Raw genomic sequence first — 18,681 nt, 5'->3', positions numbered from 1 at the left:
TTTTAATTTTTTATTTTAAAATGAAATTTAACTGAAGTTCAAGAATAATAATTTCTACCTCAAATCCCAGCCACAATGAATGAATAAGCCATTTACCAAAGAATTATGAAGGAACAAGATCCTCTCACATTAAACACAAGATGGAGAGAATGATATCATCTCTTGAGAGATTTCTGGAAAAGCCATTTTGCAAGAATGCTTTATGCAAATACCAGGACTTGTTGCTTTATAAGCAAAGGTCAGCATTCTCTTTAGCCTCCTCTTTGTGGGGTCAATGATCATACGGGATACATGCATAACGCTTTCATACATTCATTTTACTTAATCAGCACACCAACCCTACGACAGTAGAGACTAGGAATTATTACACTATTATCCATTTCACATTTTAGGAAGCAGGGGTTCAAAATAGAGAAGTGACTTGCCCAAAGTAACCAGGCTTGTAAGCCACACACTCAAAGCTGGATCTTCTAATATCAGATTTCACCTTCTTTCCACCGCATGCCCTACTTCTCCATGTGAGCCTTATCAAAGGCAGACTTACACATTCTACAATGAGAGGGATGACAGAATGAGAGGTAAGAAAGGGAAGTGGTGAGGAAACAGAAGGGAACGATGAGAGGGGAAAGAAGTGTTTTATTAGGAAATGAGTCTAACCATTCTCAATTGCCCCAAATGTCCCTTAAGTGGCAACAATGCTACAAGTTACCCTTCTCTGAATTAATTTTATGCCGCCGGTGTACAGCTACTGTTATTAGTCGAGAATCATGTTCGAGACTTACATGTCTAAAAGGAATTAAAGATCTGTCTCCTCCGAGTTTCTGACAGCTGAACCTAGCCCCTCCCACAGTGGTCCGTGGCCCCTAGGTCTCGGTCACATTTAATGCCTTAGGGGCCCGAAGAAACCATGAGATGTGGGGAAATGAAGGGACGAGTGTTTGGGTTTGGGGAAACGGGGAGGCTAAGGTTGGGCTAAGGAGAGGGGGAACCTGTGGTGGAACTGTGGTTGGGGGATGTGGGTTTTGTGGCTGAATTCGAAGGTGGGGTAGGAAACCAGGATCAGAGCTGACAGTCAGGGTGAAGTTAAAAGGTTCAGGAGACGATAAGGGGAGCTGAGGAGCTGACAGGACCAGAGAAAGACCTTGGAGAGTGCGAGGCTGGGTGGTCTGCGCGGCGCGAGGATGCTGAAGAGGCCCCTCTCAAATGTCTGTGATTGGATGCTCTCTTAGATCCCGCCTCCCCGGACCCCCTCCCTATAAGCCCCGCCCATGCCTCCGGGCGCGCGCCTGGGGAGCGGGGAGGGGGACCAAGCTGAAGAAGGGGGGAGGGGGGGGTGAAGAGGAGAGACTCGTGCACGCGCTCCACTCGCTGCGGGTGCGCGAGCAGCGCGCTCCCGCCACCCGGGTCGCCATCTTTTCCCCCTCAGTCTGTCTGTCTGCTGTTGGCTTTGTCCGTCTGCAGCGCCGCCCCTCGGCTCCCCACCACCGGCACGACCCGGAGCTGCCCTCTGCTCGCCGGGGCCCAGTCGCGGAGAGCCCCGGCCCGGCGGGCCCGAGCTGCGGCTTGGGGCCCATTGTCCGGCGGTCTGTCTGTCCGGAGGCGGGGCCCAGGGACCCGGAGCGCCGCGGAGCGCCGAGGCGCCGGGTAAAAAGACCCCCGACTCTTTCCATCCGGGACCAGGCTGAGGATGCAGGGGCTCCTCGCCCCCTCCCTTGGTCGCCGGCTGTTGGTCCTTTTGTCAGTCTGCGTCTGGGGAGGGGGCCAGGGGCTCATTCTGGCCTGGGGGGCGGGGGCCGTCCTGGCTCCGACCCTCCCCCTGCCACCGGCTCCCGCGACGCGGCCGGACCCGGCTGACTCCCCACCGCGGCCGTTCCTCTTTCCCGTCCCTCTGGCGATCTCGGGCGCGGGAGGGGTGTCCGCGCCGCCGCCCTCTCCGCGTGGGCCTAGGTCGGTCTCAGCCGGGCACCGCCGGGACGGCCCCGGCGACTGACAGGCTGGGCTGGACCTGGGGGAGGGAGAGGATGGGCGTGAGGGTGCCGACCCGGGTATCAGTCCGGAGCCGCCGTCTCCAGAAAGGCTTCTAAATTTAGATTTCTGAGAAGACTGTATTGTCTGAGCGTTTGTCTGAGCCGCCTCGGAAGCCCTCTGGCTCTTGGCTGATAATTCCCGGGAATCTACCTGTGCTCCTGCTTCAGGAAGTCAGAGGGACCGTCTCGGCTGAGTATACACAAGCTCCGGACCAAACAGAAGCGGGAACAGGGTGAACCGGGAGGCGGCTACGTGACCAGCTTTCTTGTCCTCTCCTTTTTGGCAGGTACAAACCACTGGGATTCAGGCGAGTTTACTTTGCTCCGTGGGAACTGCACCAGATCTGGAGGTGGGAGTGAACCCTCTTTTCTTAAAGCTTGGATTTCACCCATTTTTTTCCTTGCCGAAGTCTGTGGCGTGTCCTGGAACCTGCAGCCTAACACCTGTGAGAGATCAGGGACAGTGTTAAGAGGAGTTGTTGGCCTCCCTCCCAAGGATTCTTAACCTTGTACTAAAGATGGACAAAGTTGCCTCCCTTTTAAAATAGGATCTCTTGTAAACCTGAATCTCACCGGTTACCTTTCTTCCCATCCTCTTTTTCTTCCAGATGGTGATGTTCAGGCTATCCATTTACATTTTTGTGTGGGTTTCGGATTATGACTTGGGAACTGAGTCAGTGTTGAAAGTAAAACTGAGTTAGTGAACTTTAGGGCACTGTGTCTATGGAATTCTTTAGCTTTTACTGCTGTAAAACAATTGGCTAATCTCTGAGATCTTGTTGTGCAGTCAAGAATGTACCTCCAGTGCTAGATTTTTTAATTGTTAATTAATTAAATGACATTTATTTTCAAGAGTCCAAAACCCCACAGGCTTTCTTTTTTTTTGAGGGAGGTAAGAATATTTGCTTGTTTTCCCTTCAATCCCTCAGGTGTGAAGTCAGTCCCATTGGGTACCATCTGGTTGGTTCCTCATTTGACCACTAGGAGGACTGTGAGATGCAGTGGACACTGGAGATTTAAATATGCAAATACTGATCTCTGTTTCAGATTTGTAGCTTTAGTATTGTTTAGTATTTAGTATTGTTGCCTCACCAAGATGATCTGAATAGAGCCTGTCTCAAAGTATTTGGCCTTCTTTTGAAGGATCTTTATTGCCTTTATCTCATAGTTTCAATTTCAGATCTTGATGGGAAGAAAATATAAATATTAGTTAAGATTTCGTTTCTTCCTTATACAATAGAGAGCTATTCCTCTGCAAATTTGGGGGGAAAAAATGATAGGCAACCTGCATTTCATTCAACTTTCTGTTTTGTGATTCCACAGACTTATAGAAAAAGACCCAAAGTGTAATATTCATTCACCGCTTCAGTTTATGACATAACTATTTGATTAAAAAGAAATCATCTAAACAAACAAAACTTAGAGAACACATTTCATTAACATTAGCACTCAGCATTCTACCTTAAAATTGATTTTTACTGTATACATTTGGAGTTTTTTTTTTTTTTTTTTAATTAAAGGTCTGAAAAAGAACTGTGTTTGATATGCAGATATGATAGAAGACTGCCTGAAAGCTGCTTCCTTTGCCACTTCCTGTGGAGGCCTGTCTTTGCCATTTGCGGTTTCTTTCTTCTTTTGGTAAGGGGAGGCAGGATCTGATTACAGGTCTGAGGTCCTTTCTAGCTACATAGAGGAGTTAGTTGGCATAACAGGAGGCAAGTCTTCACTAACTTGAGTGCAGAGTATAGATGGTAGTAAGTAACCTCTTATAATGCCTCTTAAGGCAGTAAACTACAATTTTATATTTGCTTATTCAGTGTGAGTACAATTTGAGAAGGCAGGAACTGAAAGAAAAGTTCGAGGGTGATCAGGTCCACATTCTTATCTTTGGTAGGAAAGAGAATATCTCTCTTTTCAATCTATGTCTGTTTATTCACTCTGTCTTTCAAAGAAAATTCACAGCTTCCTCTACTAATCCATTTCAGACTCTCTAACAACACTTAATGCTGGGAAAGCCTTTCTTATAACTAACCAGGAACTGTAGGCGTAAGTATCTGTTTCCTCCTATTTCAGGGAAGCAGGTGCATGTCTCTGCAACACTCCTCATTTGGGGACTTTTTCTCTTTGTTCTTCCCACTCTTTGCTACACAAAGGCTGGATTGAGAAGAGGCACTACAGTTATTAACTTTGACCGCCACCTGGGAGCATGTGAGCAGGGCCAGGTTGATACTTCACACTGGGGTATTGAATTAGTACTCAACAATGTGGACGGCGCCCAGCTCTTCTGGTGAAAGCCCATCTTCAGCATTGGAAGTCTGATTTGCTTTAGTGCCCTGTCATCCACAGTGCCTGGCACTGTGCCTACATCACTAGTAGAGGCTCTACTTCCCATGTTTTCATTGACAGGTGCCCAAGAGTTTTGAGATATTTCCTGTTTCACAGGAATGTGGTGCCTTTGTCCCCTCCAGGAGAGATAACCTCTTGAAAAAAACATCTGGAGGCTCCCACTGGTGCAGATTGCAGGGCTTGACTTCCAGAGGGCATGTGACATGTGAGCTGCCACCCTTTTGAGCTTCCTTTGCTTCCTTTTACAATTTGTGGGGTGAGCCCACAGTGTGTCTAACGCTGGTTGCCTGAGTTTTTCACTTTCCTTTCTACCCTGTGACCTTGAACATGATTACTTAACAGTATTCTGGATTCCACAAGTGGATTTAGAGTGAAATTCTCTAAATCCTTTAGAGTCCCATCTCAAACTTCTTGGGACCTTAATGTTATGCCAGAGATTTATTCATTTCTCTCTTTAAGTAGTACAGTAATTTATAAATGGTGAGTTTTATATGCTCAAAAACTATTTTAAAAAGTCTTTTATCTTTTAATTGTGTATAATTTCCAGGCTGAATGACACATGCTAACATTATCCTTTTTATTGTAGGTCGGCACCTTGCAAGGAGGTGGTAACATCCAGTCGTGAAACTGGGAAAAGCCAGAGCTCTTGGATCAGGAAAACATGTCCCGTCGGAAACAGACGAATCCAAATAAAGTTCACTGTGAGTATGGGACTTTTCTCTTCTAAAACCTGGGAATGCTGAGGGTTGGAATGGAAGAGTAATCTGAATTTAGGTGATTGGCTCACACTAATTCTTGAAGCAAAAAAGAGTCAAAGGTATCAAATGTGATGGATTTAAAGTGTGTCTGTGCTAGGTGAAGTCTTGGAAACCTGTCTTAGGAATAGGTGTTCTTGATTCATCCTTAGTATTCACATTAACAGACATTTATAGGGTTCCTACTCTGTGCAAAGCTTTGTGCTAGATGCCAAGGCTATAAAACAATAAAATGATATGTAAGACTAAAATGTAGCCACAGATATATAGAGAGGTAGATGAGCATATAGCAAGATAATCTATGCTAAGTGTCAAATAAGGATGCTGTACACTGTGTGTACTACAGAAGGTAAGAGGAGGGAGAGAACTCCATGGACTGAAGTAGCGAGGGAATGCTTGATGGAAGAGGCCCCACAACATGACTTTGAATTGGGCTTTAGAAAGTAGAAGGTGGGTTTTTTTAAAACAGAGGAAAGGAGAGTTTTGTAAAATCAGGTAGGGGAAACTGCATGAGCAAAGATACAAAGAGGGAATGCACATGATATGTTCAGGGAACAAGGAGACTTTGTATGAAGCAGAAGTTTCATTTGTTCAGAAACCACAGACCATGAGGTTGGAGATGTTTAACTGTACATTGCAGAGGCCTGAAGGCCAGGCCAAGTTCATACTTCATTCTGACCGTAAGGAGATACTGTAAGGTTTTTAAACAGGGAGAGTGGAGTGACATTTAAATTACAAAGTAGTGTGCGGGATGGATCACATGAAGGAGAGACTGATAACAGAAAACAGCTGTGCTTTACTGCCTTGCATTATTTCTCATCAGGTTCATATCTTTGTTTTAGTTCAGTAATTGGATTATAAACTTCTGGAGGGCAGACACTATATCCCATATATAATTACTGCTATCCCTTTCAACTTTTAGCACTGCTCAGATTTGTTGTTTACTTACCAAGTCATATCCAACTATTTTGTGACCCCATGGACTGTAGCCCGCCAGGATCCTCTGTCCATGGGATTTCCCAGACAAGAATACTGGTGTGGGTTGCCATTTCCTCCTCCAGGGTAACTTCCTGACTTAGGGATCGAACCCATCTCCTGCTTGGCAGGTGGATTTTGTTTTTACCACTGAGCCATCAGGGAAGCAGCACTCCTTAGAGTGGGTGTTCAAAAGGGCCTTATTAAATGAGCATTGACATATTTATGCAGATTTGAGACAATTAACCAATTTCCTTTGTTCTGAGCAGATAAACATCTTCATTCAAACGTAAAAAAGAGACAAATAGCCCCCTATTGTTATGGAGGACTGACTAAAGCACAGCAACATTTGAAGGGAATTCAGCATTAGAACATTTGAAAGATTTTTTTTTTAAGGAAAGAAATCCTACATTTGAGAGGTTAGGTTAGTCAAGGAGTTAAAAGGACTAAAATTTATTAAAAAGATACTGTATGCCAAACAGTGTGTACCTTATTTTATTTTATTGGGTAATTTCAAGAGTAGGAGAGAAAACCATAGGTACGGAGGAATTAAGAGGACTTCAGTATGTTATAGATTAAATGAGATTAGGGTGGTAAACATTCATATACAATTAATTCTTCTATTCAAGTCCCAGAAGAGTTGTATAAAACAGAGCAAGTTTGGATGCTTCTCAGAGTGTATTTTATAGTAAGTGGATCTGGAAGGCTGCTTAATATAAAAGTGAGTGGTTCAGAAACAATTAGTTGTTTCTGAACAATTAGAAATTGTTCAGAAGCAATTTAGAAATTGCTGCCAAAACAGTGAAATTTAGTGGCCCTAAATGTGAGGATTGTCAAGAGAGACAGGATGAAGTATCTGTAGCATAGGTAATTGAACACAGAAGTTCAGGATTGTCTTCTCTGCTCTGGTTTGAAGATGAATATTGATAAAGATACAGATGTTTCGCCAAGAAGGCAGGGTAGGAAAAGGAACTCTTAGTAAAGTGATGAGTTCACAAATAAGGCAGTCACTGGAGTTGGGATTTACCTGTAAAAGCCACCTGTCCAAAGAGACTTGGAGGAATGTAGCTCACAGAGATGATATATGACTGTGATCAGTCCAGGGGAGCCAGTAAATGCTTGTGTGGCAGATTCCTACACCCACATAGCATAAATCCATAGCCGCATCTCTTCCCACCATAGTCACTCAAAGCCAGGGTGAGCTGCTGCTGGAGTTGGAACACGCCATAGAGAAGAAGGGAATACCATATCCACGGCTGCAGAAATGCAGTTTTCTAGAGTTGAGCTAGTGAATATCGTAGTACAGTGGTGGAACGGGTAGGACTTTGCAAGCTCTGCACTGGTAACCATTAAGAGGGCTATGAACAGCAAGGTTCGGGTGCAACTAAAAAGCAGACCTTCAGGGAGGGGCTGTTTTCAGTGAGACCTTTGGGCAGGAAATTGTGAATGCATCTCACACGATGGACTAAGAAAGAAGAAAGACCCTGAGATTTGCTAGTCTCTCGGAACCTTCTGCTTATTTACTATTTTGGGACTAAAGCTGATCCTCCCTTTTTTGAAAGCTCATTTTCTCATTGCCCATGATAATAATGACAAGTGGAAGTTAGTAATTTCAGTCTTCTGACCACGTGAGCCTTCTATCCCCTTGCAGCAAAATAGAACCAATCAAATATATTGAATTTAATGCCTCTCCTCTATTTAAAGTAAATGGAATGGATTCAGGTTCTGGGAGGAAGGAAGGTCTGCAGAAGCTTTGCTTAAATGTCAAAGCCAATCGGCATTTGAGCAGAGTAATGGCTGAGCTCCATCAGATCTGCCTTCTGGGAAGAAGAGGATTGTGTGGCATGAAGCTCAAAGCCCGCCTAAAAGAATATATTAAGAATTGCACTGCTGTAGCCCAGCAGCATCTGTCAGATCTACTTTAGAAGCCAACGGGCAGGATGCTCTGGCATATACTTGGCTTTTCTCAGGACTGTCTCTGGATCTAAATTATCGTCATGATCTCTCCTTCTCCCAGAAACATCTAGGCACTCTTTATGTTTTGCCCAGTTGGTTAATAGACTTGATGCAGAGCTTTGGAATAGAAGTCCAGAATTATTGTTAGTTACAGAGGAACTGCTGATAGCTTGAGATCTCTGTTAGATCTCTTCCCTCCCTTCTTCCTCATCTCACCCCCTTCTGAGTACAAACTTCTGTAAACTGTTTCTAGAGTGGTTTCGAATACAGTCCTTTGCACACTTTCATTTGATGTGTTTATACCAAGCAAACCACTTAAATAAAGGAAAACTATTTCTTAAGAGACTTTTGTTTTCAAACTATATATGAGACTGAAAACTTCCAACTTCAATTAGTTTTTTAACTTTTACAGAGAAGTAGGAAAAAAGGCTTTAAAGTCCCTCATCTTCTAAAAAGTGCAATTTGTTTTGTCTTTATTCATTGTCAGCATCCTTGTAAGATAATGGTTCTGTTCCCAACATGTAGCACCTCAGTTACGGAGACTGTCAGCTAGAAAAAGAATCCTAAGCACCTCAATCCTAACACTAACTTATTTTATTTTGAATTCGACATCTGCTCTCCTAGAAAATGTCTCAACTGCTATACTTGATTTCATTCCACCAGACATTGCATTTATTTAACTGCACCAAAGACTCAAGAAACAGAATTGTAAAATCTTTTTCTTTCTAGTAACTTTCATCTCAGGCTTCTCATCTGTTCTACAGACTTGCTTGTGTGACTTTATTCTTATCTGGTCTAAAAAACCTTAGCCAGATCAGACCAACAGTATCTAGATTTCATACCATAAAATGAGAGGTAGCACCTTGCTTTTTACTGTTGAGCTTAGATGACTTTTTCTCAACTATCAATAGACAAATAAATATCCATGTTAATTAAATAAGATGGTTACTTTACATTGATATCTAAAACCAGAGGATTTTTTTAACCTACTCCAATAGTCTCAAGACAGAAGGAAATAATAATTCTACACTGTAAAAGCAGGCAATTGTGTAACACTTCTTAATCACTAGTATCTGTATAGATCATATTATACCTGAGTTAATATGACATACTTTTAGCAAGTATCACTACCTTCTTATGAAAGAATCCTTTTTAATAGTTTTTATATAGTTTGCTTTATGCTGATATTTAAAATAGGAATATCCCTGAGGAGTAAAGTTTACCTTAGCCTTTTTCCCAAGTCAGGAGTGGAATAAAATATGGGACCATAGCTTTTCTTTCCAAACTGCCAAAGGAAAGAATAACAGAATTAATATAGCCCAACTATCCAAGGTGAGAATGCTCCCAAAAGTCCTGGATAGGATGGCTGTATTATACAGACTCTTCTCTGTTCTGTAAAGGCCTAAATATTTAGATAACGTCAAGAGAAGTAAAATATTAGCCCAGGTTAATGGAGACTAGACTGAATTACTAGCTGATCTTAAAAAGTACATATCCTTTTAGATGTCCTTCGAATCCAGTGGTGATTCCCCATTAAGAAAGGAGGGGAAAGTATAGATTCTTGGTGTGTTAAAAACCTAGCTGGTTTCTAGATAGGCTTCTTTAGAGATGTCTTTGATGCGGATGGTCTGCCCTTGATAATTATATGCTAGTACATAACTTATTCCTTAGTGTCATACCTGCCACGGCCACCAGGTCCAAAAACATGGATTTACCCAGAGTTCATTAACTGTTCCAGTTGGCCATGGTCTTGTGGTTACAGAGGAACCAACAAGGAGAAATTCAATATTTTACTCCTACAGAGAGGAAAGAGGAGGCACTGTAACAAAGAATTCATTTTTTGCTGTCCCTTGCTATAATTTATACCCAGTGTGTCATCCTGAATATTATGAAAGTCGACGTGAAGCAGCTTATTTTTCCTTTACTTGAGGGCTGTGTATCTAGAAGTGCACGTAGACTTTCAGCATCTCTGTTCCCACTCATAGCGTCATTCAGAGTAGCATAATATCACTCTAAGCCAGGCATGGTAACTCATCACATGGCGTCAGAACCGGAAAATGATGGTTCCTTCCGTCATTACTGGCCTTGAGAATATTATTTTGATATTTGCATTGTGTATATCAGTTTCTCCTAGAAGGAAAGTAACACTGACGGTAGGATCAGAGCTATTCTTATCACACAAAGACAACCATTTGTTTTTGGTAAAATCACTCTAATGAACCACTTAAAGTTCTGTTTACAACTATGCTAGAAAGGAGTCGAAAAATATAGTTATTAAGGGTTGGATAGACTGGAGTTTGAATCTTTGTTTCCACCATAGATCTTAGTTTTTCTCCCAAGTAAAATATGGATAGTAATTCCCACAACAAAGACTCTTGCAGAGAATTAAGGTGAAGTAGCAACTATAAAGGAGGAGAAGGGGGCAAAAGAGGATGAGATAGTTGGATGGCATCACTGACTCAACAGGCATGAGTTTGAGCAAACTCTGGGAGATGACGAAGGACAGGGAAGCCTGGAGTGCTTCAGTTCATGGGATCGCAAAGAGTCAAACACGACCTAGCGACTGAACAACAAAGCAACTATAAAGCACCTAACACAGCCTGGAACTTGGAAGTGCCAAATAATCACTATTATTGGCATTCAGCACTTAACATATAGGACATGTTCACTGAATATTTGCTGAACAAATACCTGAGTGAATCACACAAAGCCCGTGTGTGTTCTCAATCGCTCAGTCATGTCCAACTCTTTGCGACCCCATGAACTGGAGCCCACCAGGCTCCTCTGTTCATGGAATTATCCAAGCAAGAATACTGGAGTGGGTTGCCATTTCCTCCTCTAGGGGATCTACCTGGCCCAGGGATTAAACCTGAGTCTCCTGTGGCTTCCTGCATTGGCAGGCGGGTTCGTTACCACTGAGCCACCTGGGAAGTCATACTTCACATCAGTTTTTTCACTGCCCGAAGACTAGTTGTTCAAGTCATTTGACCAGGTTATTTCTCCTAAATCATTGTATCAGCCTCAGAATCTGAGCCTGTTTAATTTCCCTTTTCTCTTCATTAAGAAAGCACCGGGCCTATTGTCAGACATTTCACTAGGGCTTTTATTATTCTTCCTTGGTGGCTGTAGTTTCCACTCTGACTGAGATAATGGAAACCTTGAGAAACCCAATTCTTTTTTTTCCTTATGCCTGGCCTCTTGGAAATAAAAGAGCACTTAAATGTTAACTCTTCAATAACCACACAGACACCAGGCGGAGTTCCTTGGGATAAATGCACAATCAAGGATGGTTCCAGGGCTTTTGGATACTCCATACAAAGAGAAAAACCATACTAAACCAAGAGACTAGATGAAATATTATCCTGTTGTGAACTGGTTGGCATGTTTCGGAAGTTTGTTCCTCAGCAGAAGTGGATTCACATATTATCCATTTTCCTTTTAATCAATCATTCTACCAGTTTTTTATTTGCTTGTGACTAATTTTTATAGATGTGAGAGAGTTAAGAGAAAACTTCCATAGTATGTCTTGTAAGGAGAATGGATGAAAGATGGAGTCAGAGATACTATTTTTAGATGGATCATTTGAAGCATTTGTTTACATAGTCAGAAGTTGGCAGTCAGGGCCATGTCACTAATACACTAAGATTCGAAATTATGCCCAGATTTGTCACCCTATCTTCATCCCATCGCTTTGCCTCCTCTTGTCTCTGTCTCTCCATTCCTGATGGAACGTTATAATAGCAATTTATCACCTCTAAAAGGAGTCAAGAGTAGGAGGATTTAAGAGAAGCAAATGCTGCTTTCTAGAGCATCTGGCTTCTTGCCCAGGAGGAGTAGCTGTGCCCAGAAACCACTGGAGGCCACCAGCTGACTTGGAGATGAATGACCCCACCACAGGGTACCTGCCTGTCTCCTACCTTTGAATGGTCTGCCTTTCCAACCAGCTTGCCTGGGGATGTACCGCCCAGCTGGTGGCCTGACTATTTTTCCTTGTGACCACCAGGGGATCAAGTATTTGCTGGGCTAGAAGAGCAAGCCCGCCAGGCGATGATGAAAACTGATTTTCCTGGAGACCTTGGCAGTCAGCGACAAGCTATCCAACAACTAAGAGATCAGGACTCCAGTAGCAGTGAGTTCTGCACCTTCTGGTAATGACTCAGGGCAATGGGAGAAGAATTATCAGAGTGTGTGTGCTCTGGGGATTGTGCATGGGGGTTGGGAGGAAGACCTGAAGGAGATTTTTGGATCCTCAGTGTTCCCACAGGTGTTTTAAGGTATATGGGCATATGCTTGTTCAGAGAGATAACAGGTTTGACATTATGTTTTTGTTTTTTTTAAAAACTCAAGGACTGCAGTACTTGGCATAGTGCCATACATAGATAGGTTTGTGATAACTCTGATAAGGGCATAGGGATGTTTAGGGATGTTTAGTATGCAAGGAGCCCCTGGGCTAGATCAAATGAGAAGAAAAAAAAAAATCCCTGTCCTTTAGAATCTATTTATTCATAATTAATAAAATATAAGCATGGTATTCTTGAAAGTTTTGCTTGAGGACCCAGTTTTAATGCTCTGTAAGAGGATTTGCTTGTTAGTGAGATTACATAGCATATAAACTGCTAATGTGGAGGTCTTTACACCCCACGTCCTGAGTAGATCCCTTTGATTAAGAGATTGAAAAGACAGTGGCTGGTAACTGGTTGAACCTCAGGGATCATCTGTTCCATGACTTGCTTGAACAAATAAACTTTGAGATGTATTATTTTCTAGGATGATACCCTCACTTTACTAATTTGATCCTTCTGATATTGGTTGTTATTAGTATCAATTCAGATTGACATTTCTGATTTTTCTCCACATTTGGGGTTGGAAAGGAAAGAAGAGGGAGAGAGTTCTGCACTCTTCTACGTACATTTTCTATTTAAACTAACATGTTAGCAATGAAAAGTAATTTAGCAAGTCATTGCTCAGGTACAGAAAAATAAACCCAAATATTTCTAGAAAATCTGTGGGAGCCACCAGTTTTAGTAGTAGGTGGGAATGCCAAATCTATAGAGGTCTGGTAGGTTTCCATTCTGGAAAAGTTGTATCATCCCTTTACATGGCAGACTTTTTTTTTTTTTTAACCTTTCTAGTACATATATTTGAATTTTTGAGAAATTACAAAAAGTGTTTGATACAGTATTGTCTTAGACTACAAGTATTCTAAATAAGCTGATGAGAAAACATTGTATCATTTAATCTATGCCAATCCTTATTTACTGAAGTGGATTCAAACTAAACCTTGGGACTGAGGAGTAGTGCACGTGTACTACAGATCTTTCCAGGGCTCAAATCCAGGCCACTAACCAAGTGGGATATCTAACAGAGACACAAGTAACTACCAGCAGGTGACATGGGTAGATTTTCTTTGGAAGAAAGGGAATGTGACCAGTTTTGCCCAGTTACTGGTAGACTTAGAAATTACTTAAGGCATAGTAGAAGATAAGCGTCGTTAGTTAAGAAAGCCGAGTCCCACTGCCGATGCAGAGAGCCTGGTGAAGCTCCATCCTGTATTCTTCTCACTGACATTCAGGCCCAGGAGTCCAAGACCCAGGTGGTGTTGGGACGGGACTAGAGTCTGACAGCTTCCCCAGGTTTGGCTTCCTCTCGGGATCTTCAATGTACTAGCACTTTTTTTTCCCCTTTCAGAAAGAACTCCTTACATTACTACGTTTAAAAAAAAATTTTCTTTTCCTATTTTATAATAGAGAGGAAAAAAAAATCAGCTCACACAAACCTTGCAGATCCCCAGCCACAGGCAGACCTCTGCACAGCCACATCCTACGCCTAAACTAAAACAAACTCAATTCTTACTTCAGTCATGAGAAATGATGTTTCATCCCGAAGTAAAGAATATCCTGTTGCCTCCAGTTAAGCATTCAGTTATCCATCAGATAATCCAAGGAACCACCAGGAGTAATGGAGTTATTTAGCCTAGACTGCTGAGTTCCTAGCAGGGTGATGACACCATGAGTCAAACACCACTGCAGAATGCCAGAGGTTGGTTGCTGTACTAATTCTTGCACTGTCCTGAGCAGCTTTTCCCCTAGAAAGTGACATTTTTACCTAATTTCTTACTACCTCCTTTATTGATAAAAAGAAAGAAAAACTTGGTGTTTCTACAAGTGCGCCTTGGGGTTTGTTGGGAGAGAAAAGACTAGTGGGTCTCAGAATAGAACAGAGTATATGGAGAAACTGCAGCGAGGTTAGGGACAAAAGTAAGTAATAAGATCAGTGATAAGTGTTGGTAAGTTGGAAGTGGTGTGTTGTCGGAATAAGCATGGTGTGAGGTGCATGGGAGGTGTGATTTGAAGTGTGAGATATTTGGGAACCGTGTGTAAGAAGTTATTGCTTTTTTGATAATATACAAGGCCTAATAACCATTTTCCAATGCAGTTTTACCTCCAATTTTCTCTTTTGTGTATATATGACAATATAAGGAACAGTGAGAGCTGGCTTCCACTTAACATGATTTGTACTCAAAAAAAGCTCTGATACCAGCTATATTGTGGAAGATCTGGGGGTGTTTTCCATTTTAGCTGCAAACTCTTGGGTGGAAAGCAACACAAGATGCACTCATGCAAAATCAGAACCAGTGACCAGTTTGTGTGTTCCAGGTGACAGTGAGGGAGATGAAGAGGAGACCACACAAGATGAAGTCTCTTCCCATACGTCAGAGGAAGATGGAGCAGTGGTCAAAGTGGAAAAAGAGTTAGAAAATGCAGAACAGCCTGTTGGTGGAAAGAAAGTAGTAGAGCATGAGGCAAGTGACAAATGGCTCCTGAGTGTGGGCACCCCTTCCCCTTCTGTTCTGTCCAGATGCCTCTCTTCCACCTGAAGGCACTCTCGCCTCTGAGGGTCTCCCGGGTTTTCAGACGTAGCCTCTCTTCTTTCACAGCACCAGGTACCCAACCCTCAGGCACACAGTTCTCATCACACCCAGCCTTCCTTTTCCACCCACCCACATATCACTTTACCCACACGCAGCTCCTGCTCCCAAAGCTCCCCACTTCTTTCCGGCAGAATGTCCATCTTTGTAAAACTATTAGCTGACTTGCTGAGATGTACTCTTGAATACACTTGCAAATTTCAGTCACAGTGTTAAATGAGGTGCCATCTTTTCACTAAATTGTCTCTTGAGGATTCTTGCAAGAGGCATGGCAGGAGGGAAAGCTAGTTTTCTCCCTACAGAGTTTACCTTAGGGTGGAAAATTAGATAAGCTCTCTGGAGTAATTCTATGTCTTCATGGCAGGAAGCCTTGGAAAAAATGAAGATGGGAACAAATTTAATTCCCTTTCCCCTGTCACTCTCCTTTGACCCATGATGGGAACCTGAGAATAATGGATGATAAGAGGTTGTGTTCCTTTTAACAGGATACCCTTTTAAAAGAAGCAGGGGCAGGGAAGAGACTGGTAAACCATCTTAGTGAATTGCCTACTTGTTGTGTTGCAGGTCACGGAGAATTTGCATTCTGACCCGTTACTTGGACTCTGCCAGTGTCCCCTCTGCCAGCTCGACTGTGGGAGTCGGGAGCAGCTGATTGCTCACGTGTACCAGGTATGGTTTGGGGAGCCACATGCTCTGGAAAACAGGCGCCAGTGACTTGTTTAGCCTTTGCCTCCAACCCCAGAAAGAACCTTGGGTTGTTTTTGCTTCCACCCAGATTCCACTCTTAGAGAATAAGTAGGATACATTGAGTGAATATGTTCTGGGTTCCCAGGCAGACATTGTGAAAATTAAGTATCATTTTTTCCCTAAAATAATTAATGTATATTTTATATAGTGAGAGAGAAATGGGCTTTGTTTTAAAGAAGAAAAAAGTGAATTAACAGATGTTTCTGAAAGACTGGAGAAAGTTAGTGTAAACCAACACATCAGAACAAGACAACCGTCCAGTTGCAGAACACGTGTCATGATTTGTAGTGAACAGGCATCAGCACACATGGCAGCCTGGGTTTTACCATAAAGATCACTGGTTCATGAGGGGAAGCATTTCTTCAGAAGACTGACACTGAAAGATGGAAGGAAAGGCTGTGCATTTAAATACCTTTTGGGTACCAGTCTTCCCAGCCAGCTTCTAGACTTGGCCTTCAGTGCTCCTTTAAAGTGTACTTGTTGGGCTTCCCTGGTGGCTCAAGATGGTAAAGTGCATTTGTACCTACACAGCATGGGGCAGACAGACCATGAGAAATTATCCTGAGCAAAAATTCTTCTCTGGCTCTGAAGAGGAATGTGGCATCTCATTGTTCCCCAAGCCAGCCCCACATCCCAGAACAGAGTCAGAACTCAAATCAGTGAAATCTGAGCAGTGGTGTGGATGGCCTCGCCCTTCTGAAGGCCCTTTAACATGAGCCTGTTCCTTTTCTGGATGCTAAATAGGGAGAAGAGTTCTTGTTCTAAGACTAAGAGGAATGTTTCCCAGAAAGTAGTTTTTCAGTGGGTAGAACTTGTCCTGGAGCTGGTGTGAGTTGACAGATGAGGCTCTCTTTTCCAGCACACTGCAGCCGTGGTGAGCGCCAAGAGCTACATGTGTCCCGTCTGTGGCCGGGCCCTCAGCTCCCCAGGGTCACTGGGTCGCCACCTCTTAATCCACTCGGAGGACCAGCGGTCGAACTGTGCTGTGTGTGGAGCCCGTTTCACTAGCCATGCCACATTTAACAGGTGAGCCGGGCACCTAAACCTCTATGCTGGGAGCAGATAACTGGGTGTGGGTTCTCCTTTCCCAGTCAAAGACTTGGCGTTGCAAAGGCAACTGACTCTTGACTCTGGAAATACAAGGAAGGAGGCTAGTAAATATGTCCATTCCGTTAAAACACCCCCAAAGGGAAATGAATTCTCGTGTCTTTCCTTGATCAGAATATCTTCATCTGGAAAGAGACGTGGGAAGTCCAAGAACCTTCATGATAAAGCTTGGAGAAAGAAGTTAGAGAGGCCATGAGGACCCTCACAGGAGGACAGTCTCCACCGTGTCCAGGAAGACTGGGGCTGTGTGCACTGTCCACACCGTTTGCTAGTTACTGTACAAGGCAGGGTCGGGCAGGGGGAGGTGAAGCCAGTGGACCGGACCTCCCCTACAGCAGCTGCCACCTCAAGGAGGACTGCCCTGCACAACTCCTAAAGACACCATCAGTTTGGCTTGAACAGGACTGCACATCATAAGGGCTCCTCCTCTGATTTCTGGTGCTTGCTGTGGCAGTTGGCTCAGTCCCTAACTCCAGGTGGGCTTCAAGATTTGGTAGACACCCTGGCCCAGAGAAGGGCAAGAGTAGAAAGGTGGAGTAGGTCTCCCAAGTACTCAAACTGACCCCTAGTGGTGAACTTGGAGTGACTGGCCTGGCAGAACAGAAGAAATCAGGGCCTTGTTAGACCATGGCATTAACTGTACAAAATTTTTGCTTTCCAGTGAGAAACTCCCTGAAGTCCTTAATGTGGAATCCCTACCACCAGCCCACAGTGAAGGCCCCTCCAGTGCCGAGGGGAAGGACATTGCCTTTACTCCTCCAGTGTACCCTGCTGGAATTCTGCTTGTATGCAACAACTGTGCTGCCTACCGGAAGCTGCTGGAAGCCCAGACCCCCAGCGTCCGCAAATGGGCCTTGCGTCGGCAGAATGAGCCTTTGGAAGTCCGGCTGCAGCGACTGGAACGAGAGCGCACAGCCAAGAAGAGCCGGCGGGACAATGAGACCCCCGAGGAGCGGGAGGTGAGGCGCATGAGGGACCGAGAAGCCAAGCGCCTGCAGCGCATGCAGGAGACGGATGAGCAGCGGGCACGCCGGCTGCAACGAGATCGGGAGGCCATGAGGCTGAAGCGAGCCAACGAGACCCCTGAGAAGCGGCAGGCCCGGCTCATCCGGGAGCGGGAGGCCAAGCGGCTCAAGAGGAGGCTGGAGAAAATGGACATGATGTTGCGAGCTCAGTTTGGCCAGGACCCTTCTGCCATGGCAGCCTTAGCAGCCGAAATGAACTTCTTCCAGCTACCTGTGAGTGGGGTGGAGTTGGACAGCCAACTCCTGGGCAAGATGGCCTTTGAAGAGCAGAACAGCAGCTCTCTGCACTGAAGCCACACCCTCCTGCCTGCCTTCCCCACTCACCACCCACCCAAGCCCACAGGGATCCGCACTCAGTCACCCTCAGATTCTGTCCTTGCGGCGGAGGCAGGCCCGGGTTTGTTGCAGGTGGACCTGCATACCCCTTGCATGTGGGAGCAGGATGATGGAGTCAGGAGGGACCTGGCTCCAGGCAGCTGTGGACGAGGGAGCAGGCACTCCAGACACTTCAACTCTCCAGCCCACTGCTGCAAGGTCTGCGCGTGGGACTGTGGGGTCCCGGTGCGGCCCACGGAGTTACGAGGGCAAATAAATTAATTTTATCTTTACTGACCTTTCCTGCTCTTCTCTTGATTTCATTCTAGCAAATGAAGTGATCTAAGACCTGGATGGAAGTTTTCAGGCAGGAACTTCCAGTGATTGTCTTTTTCCAAGGGAGGGTGCTCCTCCACTTAGGCTCTCCAAGCACAGATCCCTTATCTGGCCCTTCACAAGTTAATGACAACACCGAGAAAGAACCGATGCCGGCTTTGTGA

General features: G+C 44.2%; 1 protein-coding gene across 10 annotated transcripts; it reads left to right on the top strand.

Moving 5' to 3' along the window:
* Window positions 1-1,332: 1,332 nt before the first annotated feature.
* ZNF821 (zinc finger protein 821) lies at window positions 1,333-18,479 on the top strand. Of its 10 annotated transcripts, XR_003506547.1 has the most exons (10): window positions 1,333-1,644; window positions 2,315-2,377; window positions 3,548-3,665; window positions 4,960-5,074; window positions 12,063-12,188; window positions 14,716-14,861; window positions 15,552-15,656; window positions 16,594-16,760; window positions 16,956-17,317; window positions 17,503-17,591. XR_003506547.1 is itself a non-coding variant. In XM_027516091.1 (9 exons), exons 8-9 carry the CDS (start codon window positions 16,627-16,629, stop codon window positions 18,155-18,157), a joined length of 789 nt encoding a protein of 262 aa, XP_027371892.1. In that variant the 5' UTR covers window positions 1,338-1,644; window positions 2,315-2,377; window positions 3,548-3,665; window positions 4,960-5,074; window positions 12,063-12,207; window positions 14,716-14,861; window positions 15,552-15,656; window positions 16,594-16,626; the 3' UTR covers window positions 18,158-18,479. The 10 variants fall into 10 exon arrangements, 9 of the variants coding, with proteins under 9 accessions (XP_027371892.1, XP_027371891.1, XP_027371884.1 ...); XM_027516091.1 differs by lacking the exon at window positions 16,956-17,317 and having other exon boundaries at window positions 1,338-1,644; window positions 12,063-12,207; window positions 17,503-18,479; XM_027516083.1 differs by lacking the exon at window positions 16,956-17,317 and having other exon boundaries at window positions 1,339-1,644; window positions 3,578-3,665; window positions 17,503-18,479.
* Window positions 18,480-18,681: the final 202 nt, after the last annotated feature.

Source organism: Bos indicus x Bos taurus, chromosome 18 (assembly GCF_003369695.1).
Source record: "Bos indicus x Bos taurus breed Angus x Brahman F1 hybrid chromosome 18, Bos_hybrid_MaternalHap_v2.0, whole genome shotgun sequence".
Lineage (NCBI taxonomy): Eukaryota > Metazoa > Chordata > Mammalia > Artiodactyla > Bovidae > Bos > Bos indicus x Bos taurus.
This window is presented reverse-complemented; position numbering and strand designations above follow the sequence as displayed.